General features: G+C 34.0%; 4 protein-coding genes across 4 annotated transcripts; 3 read left to right on the forward strand and 1 right to left on the reverse strand.

Moving 5' to 3' along the window:
- Positions 1-764: 764 nt before the first annotated feature.
- On the reverse strand, positions 765-2,281 carry LOC103837896 (peroxidase 17). Its single transcript, XM_009114282.3, has 3 exons — positions 1,779-2,281; positions 1,515-1,706; positions 765-1,411 (listed from the first exon to the last, which is right to left on the reverse strand). Exons 1-3 carry the CDS (start codon positions 1,980-1,982, stop codon positions 815-817), a joined length of 993 nt encoding a protein of 330 aa, XP_009112530.1. The 5' UTR covers positions 1,983-2,281; the 3' UTR covers positions 765-814.
- Positions 2,282-3,087: 806 nt separating this feature from the next.
- Positions 3,088-10,223, forward strand: LOC103837944. The gene is made up of 2 exons (XM_033279517.1): positions 3,088-6,670; positions 7,016-10,223. The coding sequence occupies exon 2, from the start codon at positions 7,027-7,029 to the stop codon at positions 7,690-7,692; it is 666 nt and encodes a 221-aa protein (XP_033135408.1). The 5' UTR covers positions 3,088-6,670; positions 7,016-7,026; the 3' UTR covers positions 7,693-10,223.
- Positions 7,791-10,223, forward strand: LOC103867756 (putative nuclease HARBI1). Its single transcript, XM_033279514.1, has one exon. It carries the CDS (start codon positions 8,891-8,893, stop codon positions 10,169-10,171), a length of 1,281 nt encoding a protein of 426 aa, XP_033135405.1. The 5' UTR covers positions 7,791-8,890; the 3' UTR covers positions 10,172-10,223.
- A 1,407-nt stretch (positions 10,224-11,630) lies between these two features.
- LOC103837897 (RNA cytosine-C(5)-methyltransferase NSUN2) lies at positions 11,631-15,802 on the forward strand. Its single transcript, XM_009114283.2, has 15 exons — positions 11,631-11,909; positions 12,081-12,169; positions 12,341-12,407; positions 12,491-12,606; positions 12,727-12,793; positions 12,886-12,934; positions 13,081-13,166; positions 13,257-13,516; positions 13,606-13,661; positions 13,741-13,826; positions 13,911-14,003; positions 14,101-14,422; positions 14,520-15,040; positions 15,100-15,334; positions 15,417-15,802. Exons 1-15 carry the CDS (start codon positions 11,730-11,732, stop codon positions 15,620-15,622), a joined length of 2,433 nt encoding a protein of 810 aa, XP_009112531.1. The 5' UTR covers positions 11,631-11,729; the 3' UTR covers positions 15,623-15,802.
- The last annotated feature ends 5,572 nt before the right edge of the window (positions 15,803-21,374 follow it).

The following is a 21,374-nucleotide window of genomic DNA, read 5'->3' on the forward strand; positions in this document are numbered from 1 at the left end:
GATCACCAGATCAAGGTATTCTTCTTCGTGCCGATGCCGAACTTGATCTATCAGTTTATTGTGATGCAGACTGGTCCTCTTGTCCTACTTCTCGCCGATCTCTTAGCTCCTGTGTAGTAATGCTTGGCGGGTCACCAATCGCATGGAGAACCAAGAAACAAGACACAGTTTCACACTCCTCTGCAGAGGCCGAGTATCGTTCCATGGCATCTGCAAATCGAGAGTTAAAATGGATTGTCCCACTTATCAAAGATCTTGGCGTCACAGTACCTCAACCTGTTCCTTTCTATTGCGACAGTCAAGCTGCGATTCATATAGCATCCAATCCGGTCTTCCATGAAAGAACTAAACATATAGAGCGTGATTGTCATAGTGTACGTGATGCGGTCAAAGCTGGACTTATTTCTATGCGACATGTTCGGACAAAGGATCAACTGGCCGATATCCTGACCAAAGCCCTTGGTCGACCACAGTTTGATTTTCTATTGCCCAAGTTGGGAGTTCAGACTTTACACTCTCCAACTTGAGGGGGAGTATTAGGAGTAACATTAGGATAATGACATATTCCCATTATTCCTTTAGGATAATTACCATTTATCTTAGGATATATTCCTATTCTTGAGATGTCGTTGATGTATATATACAATGTAAGGTTTAACCTAAGTCAATAAGAAAGTCGAGTTATCAAGTTCTCAATATTCTACAGTTTTCACTGATTTAGAAATTTTCTCCAGTTTTACAGATCTAAAGTTGCAAATGCAGCATCATGGGTCTGAAAGATCTATTTAAAAGTCATAATATCTCTCTTCTAATATCAAGAGTCACCCAATAATACATCATTATGCCTTGTATTAACAACCCTACAGTTAAGCCTAACCTCACCAGGCCTCCCAGATTGCAAATCACCCAACTTCACCATCCCTTCTTCAAAAGCTCTAAAGAACTCACCTTCATCCTCACTAAACCTCTTCACATACCCTCTCGTCTCTCTGCTCGTGTACAGAGTCTGATCCGAGTTGAGAAACCCTCTCCCTGAAACCAAGTCTTTGAAGTACTGATTATCAAAAACACGAGGCGTCGCGTCTAGATCCCCGGTCACGTTCTCGTCTCCACCCAAAGGACAAAGCTGGTTAAGCTTCTTCCTGTAAACCGGTTCGAGAGCCGGATCCGGTTTACCAGAACCGGATTGGTTATAAAGCCTGAACATGATCGAAAAACACCGACCTTTACCAATCGAGTGTGATCCAGACAAAGCCACCATGTCTCTAACAGAAAGATCGAATCTTTCGAAGAGATCGATCAAGAACGTTGCGTTTGCTCTCGGGCTCGGCATTATATCGTCGGAGTCTTTCTGACTCGCTGTTAAACTGTCTTTCCTCCCTAGCTTCACTTCCCAGTCCGGTCCTCCTGTCTGGTTTCCCCCCCCCCCCCCCCCCCCACAAGAAACCGAAATTACTAAACCGAACGTTCACTAAACCGGAAAAGTTGGAGAATTTTTTTTTGAGTTTTCTTACAAGAGCAACGGCGTCACGAGAAGCCATGATGACGATGTCGGCACAGGAGACAGTAGATGGACAAGCTTTCTCTAGAGCTTCTTTGATGTCGTCCACGACTTCGAAAGATCTAAGCGAATTGATGTTGGAGAGTGATAGTTTCTCGCCGAGCATGTTCGGTGTGTCGTCGAGCAACACGGACCCGTCACATCCCTTGAAAGAGAAAATAGATAAGACTATCAGAGAAAAGAAATCAAGAAGAGAGAGGGATTGGTTGTGTTTTACATTAACGAAGCAGTCGTGAAACTGGAGACGCATAACGGAAGCGACGCTTCTGGCTTCTCTGATCATGGCTTTCTTCATTTCGTCTCTCACGATGGATTCAGCTTCAGGGCATGTTTCGCTGTAGAATCTTGGTCGGAGGATTTCACCTGTGACCATCGTCAAGAGAAGTAGGTGGATGATGAGATGGGGAAGAAGGAGAGACATACTTTTTTTTTAATTATTAAAATGTTTTCTTTTTTTTTTCCTTACTTTGTGTTTGGTTTTTAATGGAGAGAAGAGATTTATAGAGAGAGTTTTTGGTGGTTTTCAAGAATGATTGCCTTAAGTGGGTTTTGTGCAAGTGTGGTGGTGATCTTCCAAATGTCATTTTAATATCTGATTTTAATAAAATAATTCCTAATTAGAGGTGTTACAAAATAAAAGATTCCTAGTTAAAGGTTTGGTCCCAACAGGTAGTTACTGTAGTTTCCAAATTTTATATGTATAAGAGTATTAGAATCTCCTATATATTAATTGAGAAACATTATAACATTTTTTGTAGTCATGTGTCATCACTAAAATGATTATTAGAATCTTTAGAAAAATATATTGGTCCATCTAAATATAATTTTTTTTTTAAACTAACCATAAATGCTTCATTATTTTCTTAAATAAAATTACAAAATTACCTAATGTGGCTAAAATATATATATATGACAATTAACGATTTTGAATAATAAATATTTGATAAAAATAAGTCTATCTTATATTATATTTGTTTAATTTAAACTATTAAAATAAATTAAACAATCATATTAACCGTATAATAAAAATTTTGATTTTTTTGTTTATGCTATATTTAAAATTTTTAAAAACGAGTATAAATAACTAAAACTGTTAAAAGTCTCACTTTCAAATTTCATGATCCGTGACTTAAAATTTTTTGTTATGACATGATACAAATGATTACAAAATCATATAAGTCGAAAGTCTCATTTAATTAGTATTAAGATTAAAAGATATATATATATATATATATTAATATATATATATATCATTTTAAATTAAACTATATGTCATATAAAATACATAAATATTTTAGTTTTGAAATTTACTTTGAACAATTTTTTTTGATAAAAAAAATATATCATTTTATTTTTTTAAAATATTATAAATTACTTAAACTATTAATCTCACAATTAAATTTTATTATCAGTAATTTAAAGTTTTTGCTATAACAGATACAAATGATAAAATAACATTAGAACACATCATTTAATAGATATTAATATTAAAATATACTATATATATGTTACTATCATTTAAACTTAATAATATACCATAGCAAATAGAAAAAAAATATTTTTTTTGGATTATAAAATTTATTTATATGTTCGTACCAATTAAATTATATAAGTAATAGTTACTGACTTTTTATTATTAAATATATATTTATTATTTTATAATATATTTAAAATATAATATATAAAATAATTTTTATATATAATGTTTATTCTGCGCAAGGCGCATGTCTTAACCGAGTCCAACATTAATCCTGGTCAATGGTCATAGATATAGGTTCTTAATCAAATGGTGTAAACACATTTATAACATTCGAAGCAAAACCATTAGTAAAAAAAAAACATTCGAAGCCAACTTTTGACTTTGTAGAAATGGAATATAAACCTTATCTTCACAGTTAAGTTGGGTTGGTATAAAATTGCTCAAATATACAGTACAAAATTACAAATAGTACATATGTACAAGAAAGAAAGAAAAAATAAATGCTTGTGGTGATCAATGCTACCGTTACTGTTCACCTAAATTATTACTAAATGGTAAAACTGAATATTAAAATAAACGGTTTATTTTGAAAATATGCAGCATAAAAAAAATTATTCAGCCATAAGAAATTAAGTATATTTTCTAAGTACTTTCACTCTTAACATAAGTTCCTACTTATTTTGAAAACGCTGAATGCAACATTTATAGTTGTGCTAGTCTGCTAGATGCGTTGAAAGTTGAAACACACCCAACATGCCGGAGCCAATATCCATTAAAGTCGTGATATGTAAAAAAGAAGGTTTTATATTCCGATTACTTTCAGATATTTTTTTTCACCCACAATTAGAAAATTTATTACAAAATTTAAATATATATAACAAAAAATAATACTACTACAGATTATTAAACTATAAATCTTGATCTAAACAAAAACTACAAAAAATAAGAGGGGACCAATAATTTTGCTTTGTCCCTAAAGGGAACTATACGATTAAACCCTATTAGTTCTTCTAATTACCGGAAGCTGAATGTTAATCATTCAGGTAATTGGATTTGAAAACATGTATGTAATCTAGGGCTTTTAGTTGGATTATTTGTGGTCTGAAGTTGGATTTGATATCTCAACCAGTTTCTGGTACAATAATTGAATTATTTTGGAGCCGTTGACTGAGTTAATAAGATAAAGTGGACCAAGAAGAGTCTTTGGGTTTACCAATCAAATCAATACTGACATAGTCACATATAGTATTAGAAACGACATGTGGTGGATAACGTCTTCTAAAAGCAGAAACCCTATCTTAGAGAATGCTTATCTAATCCATATGACATGGTAAGTTTGAATGTTGATGACATCTGAGATGTTCCCTATATTAGAGACTTGGAATTCCATTCACCATTATGATATTGAAGTCTGTTGCATAAAGCGGTATGGTACAAAGAAAGGTATACCACCGAAATATATCTTTGTAAATTGGGTCATAGTCAGTAGTAACTTACATATTGGACACATATCGAGAAGATAAGGTCTTCAGATTCCCCCCCCCCCCGGATTATCTTGTTTACAGTAATTTGGCAATATGTGATTTCACTTTTTCTTCAATTATTCTTATAGTCTGAGATATAATTTGTTTTCTTCTCCAAAGCTCATTCACCTACTATTTGTATGCGAAGATGATATTATACTTATTGCCTAACTTAAGTAGATATAAGAATGTTGATCTGGTTTTGGAATGAGCTCTTCAAACTTATACACCGATATGTACGAGAATAAATTCGAGATTACATTCATGAACCTCTAGACAAAGATTAGTAGTCATAACTGTTATATCCGGAAGTGTATTAAAAGAAGTGTATTCATTCTAAAATTGAAAGTGATTTGATTTTTAATGAGATTTTGTTAAACCACTCTATAATATTTCTTAAAAACATGAGATTTGAGTTTTATTTTTCTAACTAAACAATTCCACCATACATTCACTTGAAAACTTTACAACTCACCACTTAAAATATTTTCAATAACAATGAATTTTAAAATACTTTATGAAATGTCAAGTTCAATAATAATATATTTTAAATTAGTTTTTAAAATCCATATTTGAACAAAAGTATATTTGTCATTTTAATACAAATCATCTACAATTCTCAGTTGAATATACTTCTTTTAAATTTCGATGCACCAGTAAAAAACCAACATTCGTTGGACCGGACGTAGGATAAGTATGTATTTAAAAAAAAAAAACAAATCATATTTTGACACTACTATAAATATGAGTCTGAAAATTGTAAAATTATTTATTCATATAATAATATACAAATCATAAACAAGTATTGACCTCAATCTCTTTTGTTTTGTTTGCTTTTTTCAAGTTAGATTTGCGTTTGTTCAAAATAATAATGTTCAAATTATTAGTTTATAGCAACTTATAGTCATAGTGGCTTAGTGTAGTGCACGGGCTAATTCCCTTGTATCGAGAATTAAACCATCCTAAATATGAATGGTTATTTTTAAAATCAAAAATTTTAAATGCTGATTTCGGACTTATGTAAATTATGTGCTTAAAATCTGGAATTTCCATGGTAAATGTATCCATGATTAAGCATCATATTGAATCCGTTTAATTAACCAATAGTTATGATAAATTGTTTTTTTTAAAACAAATATACATAGTTCTTTGTAAATGTATTTTGGTTGTGTATACGTATAATATAGCATTGCAGATAAGAGAACATATGACTAACGTTTGATCAAAGAAATTACCTTAGACGATATCTTACCTTGCAACCTGGTTCTCCTTGTTCTGAAAGCATGAAATAAGACTAATTTTTGGATATGCAGATCACATGTTAAATGTGAGCTTCTTGCTCTCAAATCTCTAATCTTTAAGAATGATCGTATTGCATTTTTTAGAGTAACTTTTTCCTCTACTTTATTTACTCCAAACACTAAAAACATATATATACCATTCAAATGAAACTTAATGTTTTTGTGTTTTATTCCACTTACTATTTAGAAAAAAAAAGAAAACACACTTAGTTTTACTATGTCTTTTGATAGAGTAATAATATTTTCACCAACTTTTTTCCCCCCATTTCCACTTTTTATTCTATTGATATCCAATCATATTCAAAGAATAGTTGAAACCCTCTCTTAATTAATGAAAATAAAAATTACAAAATCACAAATAAAGTAATATTTTTTTTTCATTTTGAAAAATCTGTGTTTAAAATTAATTGTCTTTAGAATTTTGATTAGTTAGAAATTGTAAAAACTAAAATAAATATTTATAGTAAATTTTAACGTGTATTAGACCATCCGCAACGGTGGTTTTAACACAATCCTTAGTAGTTAATCCTTAACTATTAGGATTATAATACTAATATTTATGGGAGAAAAGCTAAGGATAAGTCCTAAGCTAAGGATTAAAATGTGTTGGTCCTAAATGACGTGGCAGGAGCAATTGGGTCGAACTCGTGTAGGGTTTCGCGACTTCATTTCATTTGGACGCAACACGAAAAAAAAAAATCAGAGACGGCGATTAAGACGATCTTTCTCTCGACCGCTGAGAAGAGAAATCGAAGGGTTGTCGTCACTAAAGAGGATACTCGAAGGGTTCTCGACGGTAGCGAAGGTAAATCGAAGGATCCTCTTGTTGATTTAGGGATTTACGCTAGGTTTCATTTTGGTTTCTTCTCAAATTAGGGTTCGGATTTGGGATTTCAATGGATTTATATAATTTTTGGAGATCAGTTAGCGTTTGATAACGATTTGTTTCTGAATCTATTTTGAATCTAATTTTTCAATCAATTGGGGGATTTTTGCGATTGTAGTAACTGTTTCAAAAAGATTAGTCTTTTATACAGATTTCTAATCCTCTTATCCTATGTGTTCTGACTCTATTGAGCTTATAGAAATGTAGTCCAAAAGTTGTTTGATTATATGAATTGTTTTAACGCCTCTGTTGCTATGATTTCAGGTTAAGGAAACATGGGACGATATAGCTACAGCCAGCCTTCATCATCAGAGGAGTATGATATAGATATAACTTCGCTTCTTCAAGCGGAAGCTGATCTCTACGCTGACGAAGCTGACAGTAGGGACAACATAGCTGAGGCCGTTGAGTACCTTCCTCAACCTGAGTGTGATGACGGAATCCCCAAGACCTGCTACTGTGGTGGTGAGGCAGTTGTTGAAACTTCTTACACAAGCAAAGATCCAGGGAGAAGGTACTTCACTTGCGGGAATGCGGATGATGGAGACTGCCATGTGTGGAAATGGTGGGATGTGGCGGTCATGGAGGAGTTGCGTGATTATCAGAGACAACTTAGGGAGGTAAAGGATCAAGCTAATGAGAGTGACGAGAAGCTGGTTAAGGTCGAGCAGACTGTGGAGCAGTTAGTTAAGAAGAAAACAGGGATTGCAAATGGCTATCCATTGCTTGTATGTGTGTTGCTTAGTGTAGTATTTCTACTATGTATGGTGATCATGTTCAAGTGGGTTGCAGAGAAGGAGAACGTGTTAACAGAGAGCATGGTTAGTTTCATTCCTTCTGCTTATAATTTTCTTGAAAAACATGACTCTTTTATCTTATGTCTGTTCAGGAAGAGCTTCAGGAAGAGCTTCAGAGAAGCGGGCAAAATGATGATGACGTGATGAAAGCTGCCCTCGATATCTTCTTCAATAACTACTCCAGCAAGTTCGCACTCGAACATGCGTGGAGGGAGCTGAGGCATGAGAAGAAATGGTGCTCCGCCTTTCTCTCTAAGGACAAGCGTAAACAACCGGTAGAGGTTGATGGAGAAGACGCGGTGGCAGCAGGAGAGGCTAGACCTATAGGTGTCAAGGCTGCTAAAGCTTCTATCAAGCGGAAGAAAAGTGGAAGAGATGATGAGTTGGAGAAGATTCAAGGCATTATGGAAATGAAAGAGAAGATATCTAAACGCAAAGTGCTTGAGCGTTTAATTGCCAAAACTGGTCCACTATCTGAGATGGAAACATCTTTAAAAATGAAACTACTGTCTGAAATGCTGTGATGTTTAGTTAAAGGAAGTCACGGACTAGTTAAGGTTTTCATGTTGTGTTGAGTAGTTAGTACACTTTGTTAACTCTTGGTAACTCTTGCTAACTCTTGGAATTTTTTTTTTGGTTGTTGCAGGTAGTACAAGGTCACGGGTGTGAAAGGAAGTCACGGGTCTGTTTTGCTGTTTTCCCATTCACGGGTCTGAAGGAAGTCACGGGTGTGAAGTTTCACTTCTATAAATGAAGCTGTTTAGTCGTTTTAGCTATGTATCTCCTTTGTTTCCTTAGTTTTCTTTCTCCTATGCAACTGTATTCTCTCCCTAGTTAATGTATGGTACTTGTAATGTCGGATTTGATCTCTAAACAACTTGCTTCTCTTTCAATCAAACAGACTCTTCTCTATTAACTTTGCATACTTCAAATCAAACACAAATCATCTCCTTAAACTGAAAAACCGACAGGTACAAGGAAGGAGAAGGCAAAGCGAACACAAACCGACATCTTGTAAAACTGAAAAACCGACAGGTTCAAGGTCGCAGGTTCATGTTTATTATATATAATCTTGCCAACTCTTGAATAAGAAAGTAGCTTAAATTCAAACTAAACTTTCACACCAACCGGAATTTTGATTAAGAAAGTAGCTTAAATTTAAAATATCATGCACAGTTTATTATATATAATCTTGCTAACTCGTGGAAATTTTTTTTTTAAATAGTTAGAATTATAATTAAAAAAATAAGCTTAGTTTCCATTATATTTATAATTTTAAAATCGTTATCCATTTTTTTAAATCCAACCGGAAATTTTTTCTGCAGGAGCTACTACAAATAAAATGTCATCATCGTCGTCCGATGAAGTTGAAGAAAGATTGGACGAAATTATCGACGATATCATAGACGAAACCTACATCAACATTGTGGAAGGCCAACCCTCTAAGCCGAGGACACGCGCTTATATAGAACGAGACCGCGAAATAGGACACAACCAATTATGGAATGATTACTTCAGCGAAGATGCGACATTCCCGCCATATTTATTCAGACGCCGTTTCCGTATGAACAAAGAATTATTCTTGCGTATTGTCCATCGCCTCTCAGAACACGTTCCATTCTTTCAACAAAGAAGAGATGCAACGGGGAGGTTTGGTCTTTCTCCACTACAAAAATGTACGGCTGCTATTCGTCTCCTAGCTTATGGTTCTGCAGCTGACGCGGTTGATGAATATCTCAGAGTTGGTGAAAGCACGGCAATTTCGTGTTTAAAGCATTTTAATGAAGGAATAATTCGGTTATTTGGTCCTGAGTATCTACGAAGACCGACAGAAGAGGATCTTCAGCGACTACTCCATATTGGAGAGATACGCGGGTTTCCTGGGATGGTAGGAAGCATCGACTGTATGCATTGGAGGTGGAAAAATTGCCCAACGGCTTGGAAAGGACAGTATACCCGGGGATCAACAAAACCGTCAATTGTGTTAGAGGCGGTAGCTTCACAAGATCTTTGGATATGGCACGCTTTCTTCGGTCTTCCAGGTACCTTAAACGATATTAATGTCCTCGATCGGTCTCCTGTTTTTGATGACATTATTCAAGGTCGGGCTCCGAGGGTAGAGTACATGGTCAACGGACACATGTATAATTTGGCGTACTACCTCACAGACGGTATTTATCCAAACTGGTCAACATTTATCCAATCTATCTCACTCCCTCAAGGTCCTAAAGCAGAGTTATTTGCTAAAGTTCAAGAATCAACCCGAAAAGATGTGGAGCGGGCTTTTGGAGTTTTACAAGCTCGATTTGCGATTGTGAAAAACCCGGCACTTTCATGGGACCAGGAACAGATAGGGAAGACTATGAGAGCATGTATCATATTGCACAATATGATAGTCGAAAATGAACGAGATGGATACAACACTCAGTACGATACATCTGAATTTGAAGAAGGAGATGTAGCCAGCAGTTCACGAGTGCATAAGTCTCGTGGTACAGACATCCCTCCAAGCATCAATGAAATGCGTGCCATTCGGTTTCAGGTTCGCGAGACGGAAACACATCACCAATTGAAGAATGATTTAATTGAAAATATTTGGAACAAATTTGGGGATGAAAATTAATAGTTATTGTAATTTTATATGTTTAATCATGTAATAAATAAATTTTTATATCTTTTTTAAACTTCTTAAAAATTTATAATTTTTTTATTCTTAAGGACTCCAATGGTAGTAACACCATTGGATATACAAATTTCATTAGAATCCTTAACTCTTAAAAAAAAAAAAATAATAATAAAATATACTTAAGGACTCCAATGGTAGTAACACCATTGGAGATGCTCTTACACCTCTAAAATATTTAACGTGTAAAAGCGGAGAGATTATTAATAGACGGAGAGGTGAATGATCGGGTGTCGTGAGATAAGAGGATTGTCATGACATGAGGAGGCAAACAATTTGAGCCATTGGTTCGTATTTCCTGCAACCGAACAAATTGTCATTTTATAGCATTTTCTTTAATTATTTTTCTATTTATCTGAAACTTTTAAAAGTGACTGAACTGACCCAAAAGTAGGTCGTCATCATCATCATGACCGTGGACGCTGATACGTTGCCGTTTGGAGATATTATGCTGTCCCCATCTTTAGTTGTCAGTATTTATTTTATACACTTACTTTGGACAAACATCATAATTGATACATATGTGACTCGGAGTTGCCTAGTTTCCTAAAAAAACCCTATAGAATTCGAGACTCAGGTAAGGGAACGCACATGAAGGCCATTGAACTAAAACCATACCAACGCACATGAAGGCCATTGAACTAAAACCATACCAAAAATCACAATAATACTAAATATATAACCATGTTTTTTTTAATATGTTCTATCGGCTGATCCGGTTGACTCCGAAAAAAATGTATTTAGTTTTATAAAGTGAAATAGTCCGAAAACGTATTACACTGTCTGACCTGATTTTAGAATACTTTCTGACTAATCTCAAAAAGCGTGCTATAGAAACTAAAGAAGAAAATAAGTTTGTTGGAATACCTTGAATTGCAGGAATATATGCCGGTTTGTTTGATTCCCTTTTGAATCCATTTAAAACTTTACCTCCTCAAATTTCTTACTCCACTGCCATATTTGATACTTTCTCGTATTAAGTTATAGCCAGTGCCAGCTTTGGTGCCTTTACACCATGAGTTTTGCATTGCTGGTGTAAGAGCTTGAAACTCACTTTCTAAGGCTGAGGAATGTGCTTGCCCAGCTCCCATGAGTATTCCCAAGTTCATTTCAGAAAAGCCATCATGCTTTAGATTTCTGGTGGCTTGTGCTAAACAATCCATCATAATTACATTTTTATCCATCCTTTGATGAGTTATTTGCTGCTGGTTTTGTCTTTGATTCCCACCAATGTACACATGTGCTTCTCTCCATTCCCTCTCTATACTTTTTTTGTAGTTTCATTATTACTTCCTTCTAAATGGTTCAAAGAGTAAACGGGCTTACAAATATATAACCTCAAAACAAAAACCCTAAGGCCCATTAAGAAAGCCCAGACAATCAAGAGTAAGAAAACGAAGAAGAAACAGCACTTCTGCTTCACTCTTTCCCCCCACAGATTTTCCGAGTCCCGGCGGCGGAAAAATCAAATCTTTCTTTTCCGACGAGAGCCGCCACAATGGGAAGAGGAAGACACAGAGGCCGTTCTCAGAGGAAACATTTCAAAGAAAGCAGAGAGAATGTCTGGAAACGCCCCAGGACCGATCCTACCGTCGACGCTTCCGACAACGCCGTCGCTGACAAACCTAGCTGGGAACCTATCTTGACCGACAACCCTAACTTCGAGGAGTATTACAAGGTAATAACACACACTCGTGGTTCTGTAATGAATCTCGACAGTTCATTTTTAAACTCTTTTAACTTATTATGAGCTATTTAGGGTTTAGGGTTTTGATTTTATTGGCTTTTTTTTTGATTAATGGATCTGATTTGGTTATTTAGTGATTCGAACTGTTGTGTTTGTGTGTAGGAACAAGGGATAGTGAGAGCAGAAGAGTGGGATGTGTTTATGGAGATTCTTCGTAAGCCTTTGCCTGCTGCGTTTAGGGTTAACTCCAAGTAATGTGTTTTTTTTTCTTTCTCTTCACTATTTAATTTGTTCATAGTATCAGTGAGGTTTAGGGTTTTGTTCCAATGTAAAACCTTGAAGTAAAAGTTATCAACTGCAACTTGGATGGCTCGAGGTTTCAGGTTCTAACTAGATGCCTACTCTCTCTTTATGATTTGCAGTAGCCAGTTTTGCGATGATATTATATCGATATTGGAGAATGACTTCGTTAAATCTCTTCAGGCTGAGGTATAAACATATTGTTTGTAGTTGGTACTTATATCATACATGAAATCGTAGTTGAGTTTCACATTGTTTTTTTTGCTCTGTAGGCCATAGAAGGTGGAGAACTGGAGGCTATTAAGCCATTGCCTTGGTATCCGAAGAACCTCGCTTGGCATTCTAATTTTTCTAGAAAGCAGATTAGGAAACATAAGACACTTGAGAGGTACCCTTTTCACTAACGTTTGAACAATTTTTGTTACTCTGGTACTTTTTAGTGTGTGGTTGAGTAGATTGTGTGTTAGCTGTGTTACACATGATTGGTTCTTCTTTGTGTTTTTATCAGGTTTCATGAATTTCTGAAATTAGAAAACGAAGTTGGAAACATTACCAGGCAGGAAGCTGTTAGTATGGTAAGATAGCTTACTACTCTCTCCCTCAAGTAACCTTACACATCTTTTTCTGTTACTAATATATCAAAACATTGTTGAATGTAACCATGCAGGTACCTCCTCTCTTCCTCGACGTACATCCAGATCATTTTGTACTTGATAGTGAGTGAATTTTCATTTGAGATTGTTTTTTGCGACCTAAAAGTCTTCAAAGGGCTCAAAAAAGTATCCGTCTTGCGTCATTGACCGTAAAAGACTATATCCACTAATAGTTACTAATCACTTGTCTTCCGTTTGTGTCTGAGCAGTGTGCGCTGCACCCGGTTCCAAAACGTTTCAGCTGCTTGAGATTATACATGGAGCATCAGAACCGGGGACTCTACCTAATGGAATGGTTTGTATTGCTATTACATATTTTTAATTTATGTACTCTGGTTTTAGGTGGATGGATAATTGATTGTTTTTTTCTCCTGAAATTAATCAGGTGGTGGCTAACGATGTTGATTTCCAAAGATCTAACCTTCTTATTCACCAAACAAAGAGAATGTGCACATCAAACTTGATAGTGACTAACCATGAAGGGCAACAGTTTCCTGGATGCCGCCTGAACAAGTCCCGAGCTTCCGAGAAAGGACTTAGTGAAGATATGCCCATTAATCAACTTTCCTTTGACCGTGTTCTGTGCGATGTTCCGTGCAGTGGTGATGGCACACTGCGCAAGGCTCCAGACATCTGGCGGAAATGGTGTTTTCAACTTTGCCTTTTTTCTCCTATTCGTCGTCTTAGGATGCATTTGTTTTTGTAATTCTGACTCCTTTTTGGTTCCTGCACAGGAACTCAGGAATGGGGAATGGACTTCATAGCCTACAGGTTATTCTTGCTATGAGGGGTAAGCTTTTCTTATATGCCCGTGAAATTGTTCTTCAGTGACCTGCCTGTCTTAAACATGTATGCTTGGTCTTGTATAGGTTTGTCACTGTTGAAAGTTGGTGGGCAAATGATATACTCAACCTGCTCAATGAACCCAGTTGAGGATGAAGCTGTTGTTGCTGAGGTAGTTTTCAATCAACATCTTCACCATTCATTATGATACTGCTTACTGGTGGAGCTGCGTAAAAAACTCTTCGCTTGAATTCAGATTCTAAGGAGGTGTGGAGACTCTGTTGAACTTGTAGATGTTTCCGATAAGCTTCCTGAACTTATACGAAGACCAGGTCTTAAGACATGGAAGGTGAGTTCCTACCACTATTCAGTTACTGATTAAAGCCCTCTGCTATAAAATATAATGGTGTTACTCATATAATTGTTCTTGCCTCTCTTGGATCCAGGTGCGTGATAAAGGTGGGTGGTTTACTTCTTACAAAGACGTTCCTCAAAACAGAAGAGGTGGAGTTCTTGTGAGCATGTTTCCTTCTGGGAAAAACCTCACGGACTCAACTCAGACCACTCAGAATAATGAGAATAGTGGTGTAAACGCCAGTGAAGATGGATGCAAAGAAACAGACAAGTCTGTGGTAGATGCTATTCCAGATGAACCAGTTGTTGAAGTCTCTGATCTTCCACTTGAACGATGCATGAGGATTATACCTCATGATCAGAACACCGGTGCCTTTTTCATCGCTGTCCTTCAGAAAGTTTCACACTTGCCAGGTGATTTTTTTTTTTTCTTTTGAAAGGAATGTTTCCTCAATCATTGATTGATAATCACCTATGGTTCTGTAGAGCTTATCGGTAGTTTTTCTCACAGAATTTCAGGAGAAACCAAATCCGAGAAAGCATTCGTCTACCAAAAACGCTGACTCGACAGAAAAGGCTCCAACTGAAGAAGCGGTTGTAACTGCCGATGCTGAACCAGTAGAGAGTCCAGTGGAAAAAGTTATAGAAGCAGATGCAGACGTTGAGAAAGATGATAGCCTTGTGGAGCCTGAGAAGGAAAAAAACGTAGAGGGAGAAACCATCAAGGGAGAGAAAGAAGCCAACAGTTTGAGTCACGCAGGAGACAAGAGAAAAGTACCAATGCAAGGGAAGTGGAAAGGCTTTGACCCTGTTGTCTTCCTCAAAGACGAGACGTTGATCGATAGCGTCAAGGAGTTTTACGGTATCAGAGATGAGTCATTCCCATTGTATGGCCACCTCGTGACGAGAAACACTGACACAAGCAGCGTGAAGAGGATCTACTACGTTTCTAAATCGGTTAAGGAAGTTCTTCAGCTGAATTTCGCAGTCGGACAGCAGCTTAAGATTGCTTCCGTTGGCCTCAAGATGTTTGTAAGTACCAAAACTTCTATTCACTCATCTCTGGTCGTTAGTAACCGTTTGAAACGCAGGAGAGACAAACGGCGAAAGAAGGTGGGAGCAAGCCTTGCTCGTTCCGTATCTCATCAGAGGGGCTACCAGTGATCCTTCCATACATCACCAAGCAAGTCCTCTACAGTCCAATGGCAGACTTCAAACATCTTCTGGAATACAAATCTATCAAGTTCCCAGATTTTGTCAATAAACAACTGGGACAGAAAGCAATTGACCTTGTACTGGGATGCTGCGTGGTGATTCTCAGCGACGGTGCGTACTGTTTTGGTTTAATGTTAGATGCTTTGTTCATGTGTGGTGTGTGGTTTTTCTTACAGTTTTGGTTGTATGTCAGGTGAAGAACCGGTGAAGGTGGATGCATCAACAATAGCCATAAGTTGCTGGCGAGGGAAGAATAGTTTGGGTGTTATGGTCACTTCTGCTGATTGCCAGGAGCTGCTAGAGAGACTTGCCGAGAGAACACCCAAAACCGAAGTTGGCTCGGTAAATGGAAGTAACGGCGATTCAGGCGGTCCTGCTGAAGCTATGGAGACGGCTTAAAAAAGCCCTTGTTTCAACATCATAACTTTATTGTTGTGCTTTTGTTGATTGTGCACTTTTTATATTCCTTTACGTTTAAGCATTATGAAAGAATATGAAATTTTGTTAAAAACTTTTCTATATGTTCACATCAGTTGAGGAAAATATTTTTTTGCAGAAAATTAAATTAAGGTTGATTTTGTTTCTTTTTTTCATCTGAATAGATGATGACGATGTTCTTATCAGCCACTGAGGAATGTGCAAAGGATTCAAGTTTTGTCATGATGTAAACCATCATATTTGCTATGGTCCCTCTCTGTAGCAGGCGCTTGAAACGGCTCTACGGCTGGGCTTCATTTTTTGTTACTTGCCTTAAGCTCGGTAATTGATTCATATCCGCTTTGAAAATTTAAGTATTCGGTTTTGTCAAAAACAAGTAAGTGAGTAACGAGTTAACAATTTTCATTACTCGCAAGATCATGGCAAGTATCAAATATCATTATTATTTTTAGTACTTGATTTGTTACTTGTCCCGTTATTTAATCTATTATTTGGTATTTGTTACATGATCTGTTAAATACTTGTTCATATTTATCTTTGCTTTTATTTGTATTTAAGATTAGACAAAAATACTCATTACTTTTCTTATATATGTTACTTGCTTCGTATCCGTCTAGTCAAGTATTAAATAGCACCAAGGATTGGACAAACTTTCATGTCTATTTCTAATATAATATTATTTAGTAAGTAGTTTTTAAATAGTTCAAAAACACTTGTAAATAGCAAGTAATAGAGCAAAGCAAGTAATTTGCAAGCAATTCATTTTTAATAAGTACTAAAAATGGCTAGTACTAGTTTTTAACAAGTCAAATATAAGTCGAAAATTTTATTACTCGTACAAGACAAGTTAAGTAGCAAATACACGCAAAATAGCGAGTACTCGCTTTGTGCCCATCTATAAACAGCTCTATATCTGCTTGGAACAAAATAACAATGTCCCTGATCGAACCAGACACATTGCTATGATCTCTTTACTCTCTATTGCTGCTACTTCTATTGTGATTGATAAAAGAGAAATTGCCAAAAATACCACTTTCTTGATATCACCTTTTATATTTAGATTAACCACTTTTAACTTTATTTTTAAAGAGAAAAAATACATTTATAACTCTAGGGTTAACTAATCTAGAGTGAAGGGTGGGGTAGAGTTTTTGGAATATGGAGTTTAGGATTCTAATAAATATATAAATAAATACTTCAAATTTATTTTTTATTTTTGTTTAAAAAATATCAAAAAGGATTCGAATTTCAAAAAGAAAATTTGAAAAAGAAAATTCAAATTTTTTTTTAATAAAAAAGTTCAAATTTGAAAAAGTCTAATTCGAAAGCATAAAAAATATTATTATTATTATTATTTTTAATTATTTATTTAAATAATTATTTATTTTATATACTATTTATTATTATTATTTATTAAATAATTGTTTATTATATATACTAGGCAAAGAGCCCGTGCAATATCGCACGGGAACTCATTTTATAAAGAATATATTATAATCTATAATTTATAATTTTATATGCCTGATAAAAAAAATTAAATCATATAAATAATTAAATTTAATTTTGATGATTAAAATATGATTTACAAAGTATAAACCTTAATGTTCCCTTTAATTTTTTATCAAAACACATATTGCATACAATTATGTCTTCATCATTTTTAAGTTTTTTCATACATTTTTCACATGATAGTTATCTTCAACCACTTTTTGAACAAAATGCAATTTTTTTTGCATGATACATAATTTTTTTTCCTATTTAAGACATAATATTAAAATTATTAGTTTATAATTTTAAACAATTATAATTTATATGTTGGTAATTGTTATTTTGTATATTTATCTACCTGCTTTATTTATTGAAAATGAATATCCAGAAAATTGAATATTGTAATAAATATATGTTGATTTACGTTAATATAACCCGTCTCATTTATAATATTTTTTTTTAATTTTTGGGAGAGTTCTTATAAAATACCAACACTTATTATATAAACTAACACATTACTTAAATAAAACCAATATTTTTTAAAGCAATCCCACTTTGAGATTAAAAGACACCTTGTTTAGATGAAAAGTTGCAACTTTGACATTATTTTTTTCTTGTAGATTAGTGAAAATTTGATTTGAAAAATGCATGGGAAAGACTATTTATAGATTTTTTAAAGCCTATTTGAATAGTCACAACCCTTCAATATGAATAGTCGCATTCTTCTAATACTCACAACTTCTCACTTTTTAAAAGATACTAGTGAATAGTCACAACTTTTAGACTATTTTTAGAAGGACACAACCTTACAACATATAACTTTTAGAAAAGACACAACTCTCTACACATATTTTTCAAAAGACACAACCTTTCAACATAACTGAAGTTCACAACCTTAGGAATTAATTGGAAAAGACACAACCTTACAACATAGAACTTTTAGAAAAGACACAACCCTTTACACTACTTTTTCAAAAGACACAACCTTTCAACATAAGTGGATTCACAAACTTAGAAATTAATTGGAAAAGACACAACTTTCCAACATAGAACTTTTAGAAAAGACACAACCCTTTACACTTTTTTTTCAAAAGACACAACCTTTCAACATAAGTGGACTCACAACCTTTGGAATTAATTGGGATTGCTATTATTAGTAGAAAAACAATCCCACTTTAAGATGAAAAGACACCTTATTTAGATGAAAAGTTGCAATTTTGACATTATTTTTTTCACCATTTTATTATTAGTAGATTAGTGAAAATTTGATTTGAAAAATGCACGGGAGAGACTATTTATAGATTTTTTAAAGCCTATTTGAATAGTCACAACCCTTCAATATGAATAGTTGCATTCTTCTAATACTCACAATTTCTCACTTTTTAAAAGATACTAGTGAATAGTCACAACTTTTAGACTATTTTTAGAAGGACACAACCTTACAACATATAACTTTTAGAAAATACACAACTCTCTACACATATTTTTCAAAAGACACAACCTTTCAACATAATTGAAGTTCACAACCTTAGAAATTAATTGGAAAATACACAACCTTACAACATAGAACTTTTAGAAAAGACACAACCCTTTACACTACTTTTTCAAAAGACACAACCTTTCAACATAAGTGGATTCACAACCTTAGAAATTAATTGGAAAATATACAACCTTCCAACATAGAACTTTTAGAAAAGACACAACCCTTTACACTTCTTTTTCAAAAGACACAACCTTTCAACATAAGTGGACTCACAACCTTTGGAATTAATTGGGATTGCTATTATTAGTAGATATATATATCAAAGATATAAAAGTCTTTTGCCTCTTAATGAGAAAAATATTTTCTAAAATGTCTCTTTAATGATGGTAAACATGAATAATAGTACCAACAATGTGGTAAACATGAAAATTTCCCTTGATAAAAATCGTTTGGGTTCAAATATTAATCCTCTAGGGAAAAGTCCTAATTCAACCCTGAACTTTTTCGTCGACCTTCCCAAACTTTGTAATAATGCATATTCCATACTGAATTAAACAAAATATTCAAAAATACTTGATGAACTTCATGCGTCGTGCCTTTTTCCATTCTCAAACTTTGTAGTAGTGCATATTTCATGTCGAACTAATCAAAAGTTCAAAATATTACATGAATTTTCAAAATCGTGCTTATATATAAATATTGACCTTCAAAGGTGTTAGTCATCTGTTAATTTATCAAAACGGCGTCATTAAGATAAATTATGTAAAATTTAAAATTTAAAAATACTACATGAACTTTCAAAATCTTGCTTATATATATTGACCGTCAAAATTGTTACTCATCCGTTAGTTTATCAAAACGTGTCATTTTGGATAAAGTCTGTAAAATTAAAAAACAATATTTTTTGGGAGATTCGAACTCTCACACTAGTGGACAAACACCTTTGACGGTCTATATATATTAGCACAATTTTGAGAGTTTGTGTAGTATTTTAAATTTTTAATTTTACAGAATTTATCCAAAATGGCGCCGTTTTGATAAATTAATGGATGACTAACACCTTTAATGTTTAATATATATAAGCATAATTTTGAGAGTTACAGTAGTATTTGATTTTTTTTTTTAATTCAATATGGAATATACACTACTATAAAGTTTGAGAATAAAAAACACGATACATAAAATTCATGTAGTATTTTTTATTTATTATTATTTAGTTTAGTATAAAATACGCACTACTACAAAATTGAGAAGGAATGAGAATGACGGGTAAAGTTCAAGTTGAAATAGGCTATTTTCCTGTGTTTGACTACCCTATAATATTTGACTAATTTATTTGGTTGTCTATGTAAAGAACTAAATAGTAATGTTTTTATTTTATTAAATCAAGGATTTTGTGTAATCATTAGTCTAATCATCAAGTCTAATTTTAGGTGGAAACATTTGAGCCATGAATACACGTCATCTTAGCATGTTTACATTTTAAAACCAATCAAATTATAATGTGTTTACTTAATAGTGTTTTATTAATAGTATACGATGTCAACTTGAATAACCTATGTATCCTCAATCCCTAATAAAAAAATGAAAAGGTATTTTTTCTTTCTAAAAATAACGTACTGATTTCACTGACTTCGTTAAATTAACCATACAATATGCTTTGCATTTGTTTGGGTTTTTATTCTTAAGCTAAAATTAAGATCTATTTTAGTTTGTGTTGAGTATATATTTATAATGTGTATGGACAAAGAAACATCACATCTTTTCACAAGAGTGATAAATAAAAACAAAAAAATTTACATTTAATGGAAACAACCTTTTATCCATTTTGAAATCATGAAGTGTGCTATTTCGGTTGTTGTTTTATGCGTTCTAATGTTCCAAGTTTCAAACATTGTGAAAGGTAAATACTGATATGGTTCCTTTGATTCTATATCCGCAAGTTGTGAACAGAACTGGATCTCAAAATTTGGGGCCATGAACGGTTTTAAAAACCTATATAAGCTTTTTAATATAATTTAGTGATCTAAACCTATATTAAAATGTCGAAAAATTTGGGGGGGGGGGGGTCAATGCAAATCCGGTCCTGATTTTTGAAATACTCATTATTCTTACGAACGAAACTGGCGATAAATAAAAAAGCGAGCAAAATGTAATAGATATCGTGTCAATAATTGTTTAGCAAAATAATAATAATCATAATAACTATATTAACTTTTAGTTTGTTTTTTATGTTGGTTGCGCCGGGAAATTGTTAAGCGAATGACCTAGACATATGGCCTGGGAGGTATCCTGGAAAATGTGGCCCTAGAAGGTGTCATAACGAAGTAAGGTCACCTAGCTCACAAATTTGAGTATTGCGAGTGTAATGATATTATTGTTCCAAACAGACAAGAATATCATAGCTGCAATTGTTATATTAAGCCGCCTTGTCGTCCAAACTAAAGACAACACGGCTGATCGGCTGCTATTGAAATAAGAAAATTACACTAACAGTCTTACCAATAAAATTCTCTTACCAATACAAAGGAGAAAAGATATGAGAGTTTTTATGCTAATACGATAGAAAAATGGCCTATTTCAATCTGAATTTTATCCATCATACTTATTCTTTTCCTGAAATTTGTATTAGTGTGTATTCTATACTTAACTAAATAAAAATTCAAAAATACTACATGAATTTTACGTGTCGTGGTTTTTGATTCTCAAACTTTATAGTAGTGCATATTCTATACTGAACTA

This window comes from Brassica rapa, chromosome A09 (genome assembly GCF_000309985.2).
Source record: "Brassica rapa cultivar Chiifu-401-42 chromosome A09, CAAS_Brap_v3.01, whole genome shotgun sequence".
NCBI lineage: Eukaryota > Viridiplantae > Streptophyta > Magnoliopsida > Brassicales > Brassicaceae > Brassica > Brassica rapa.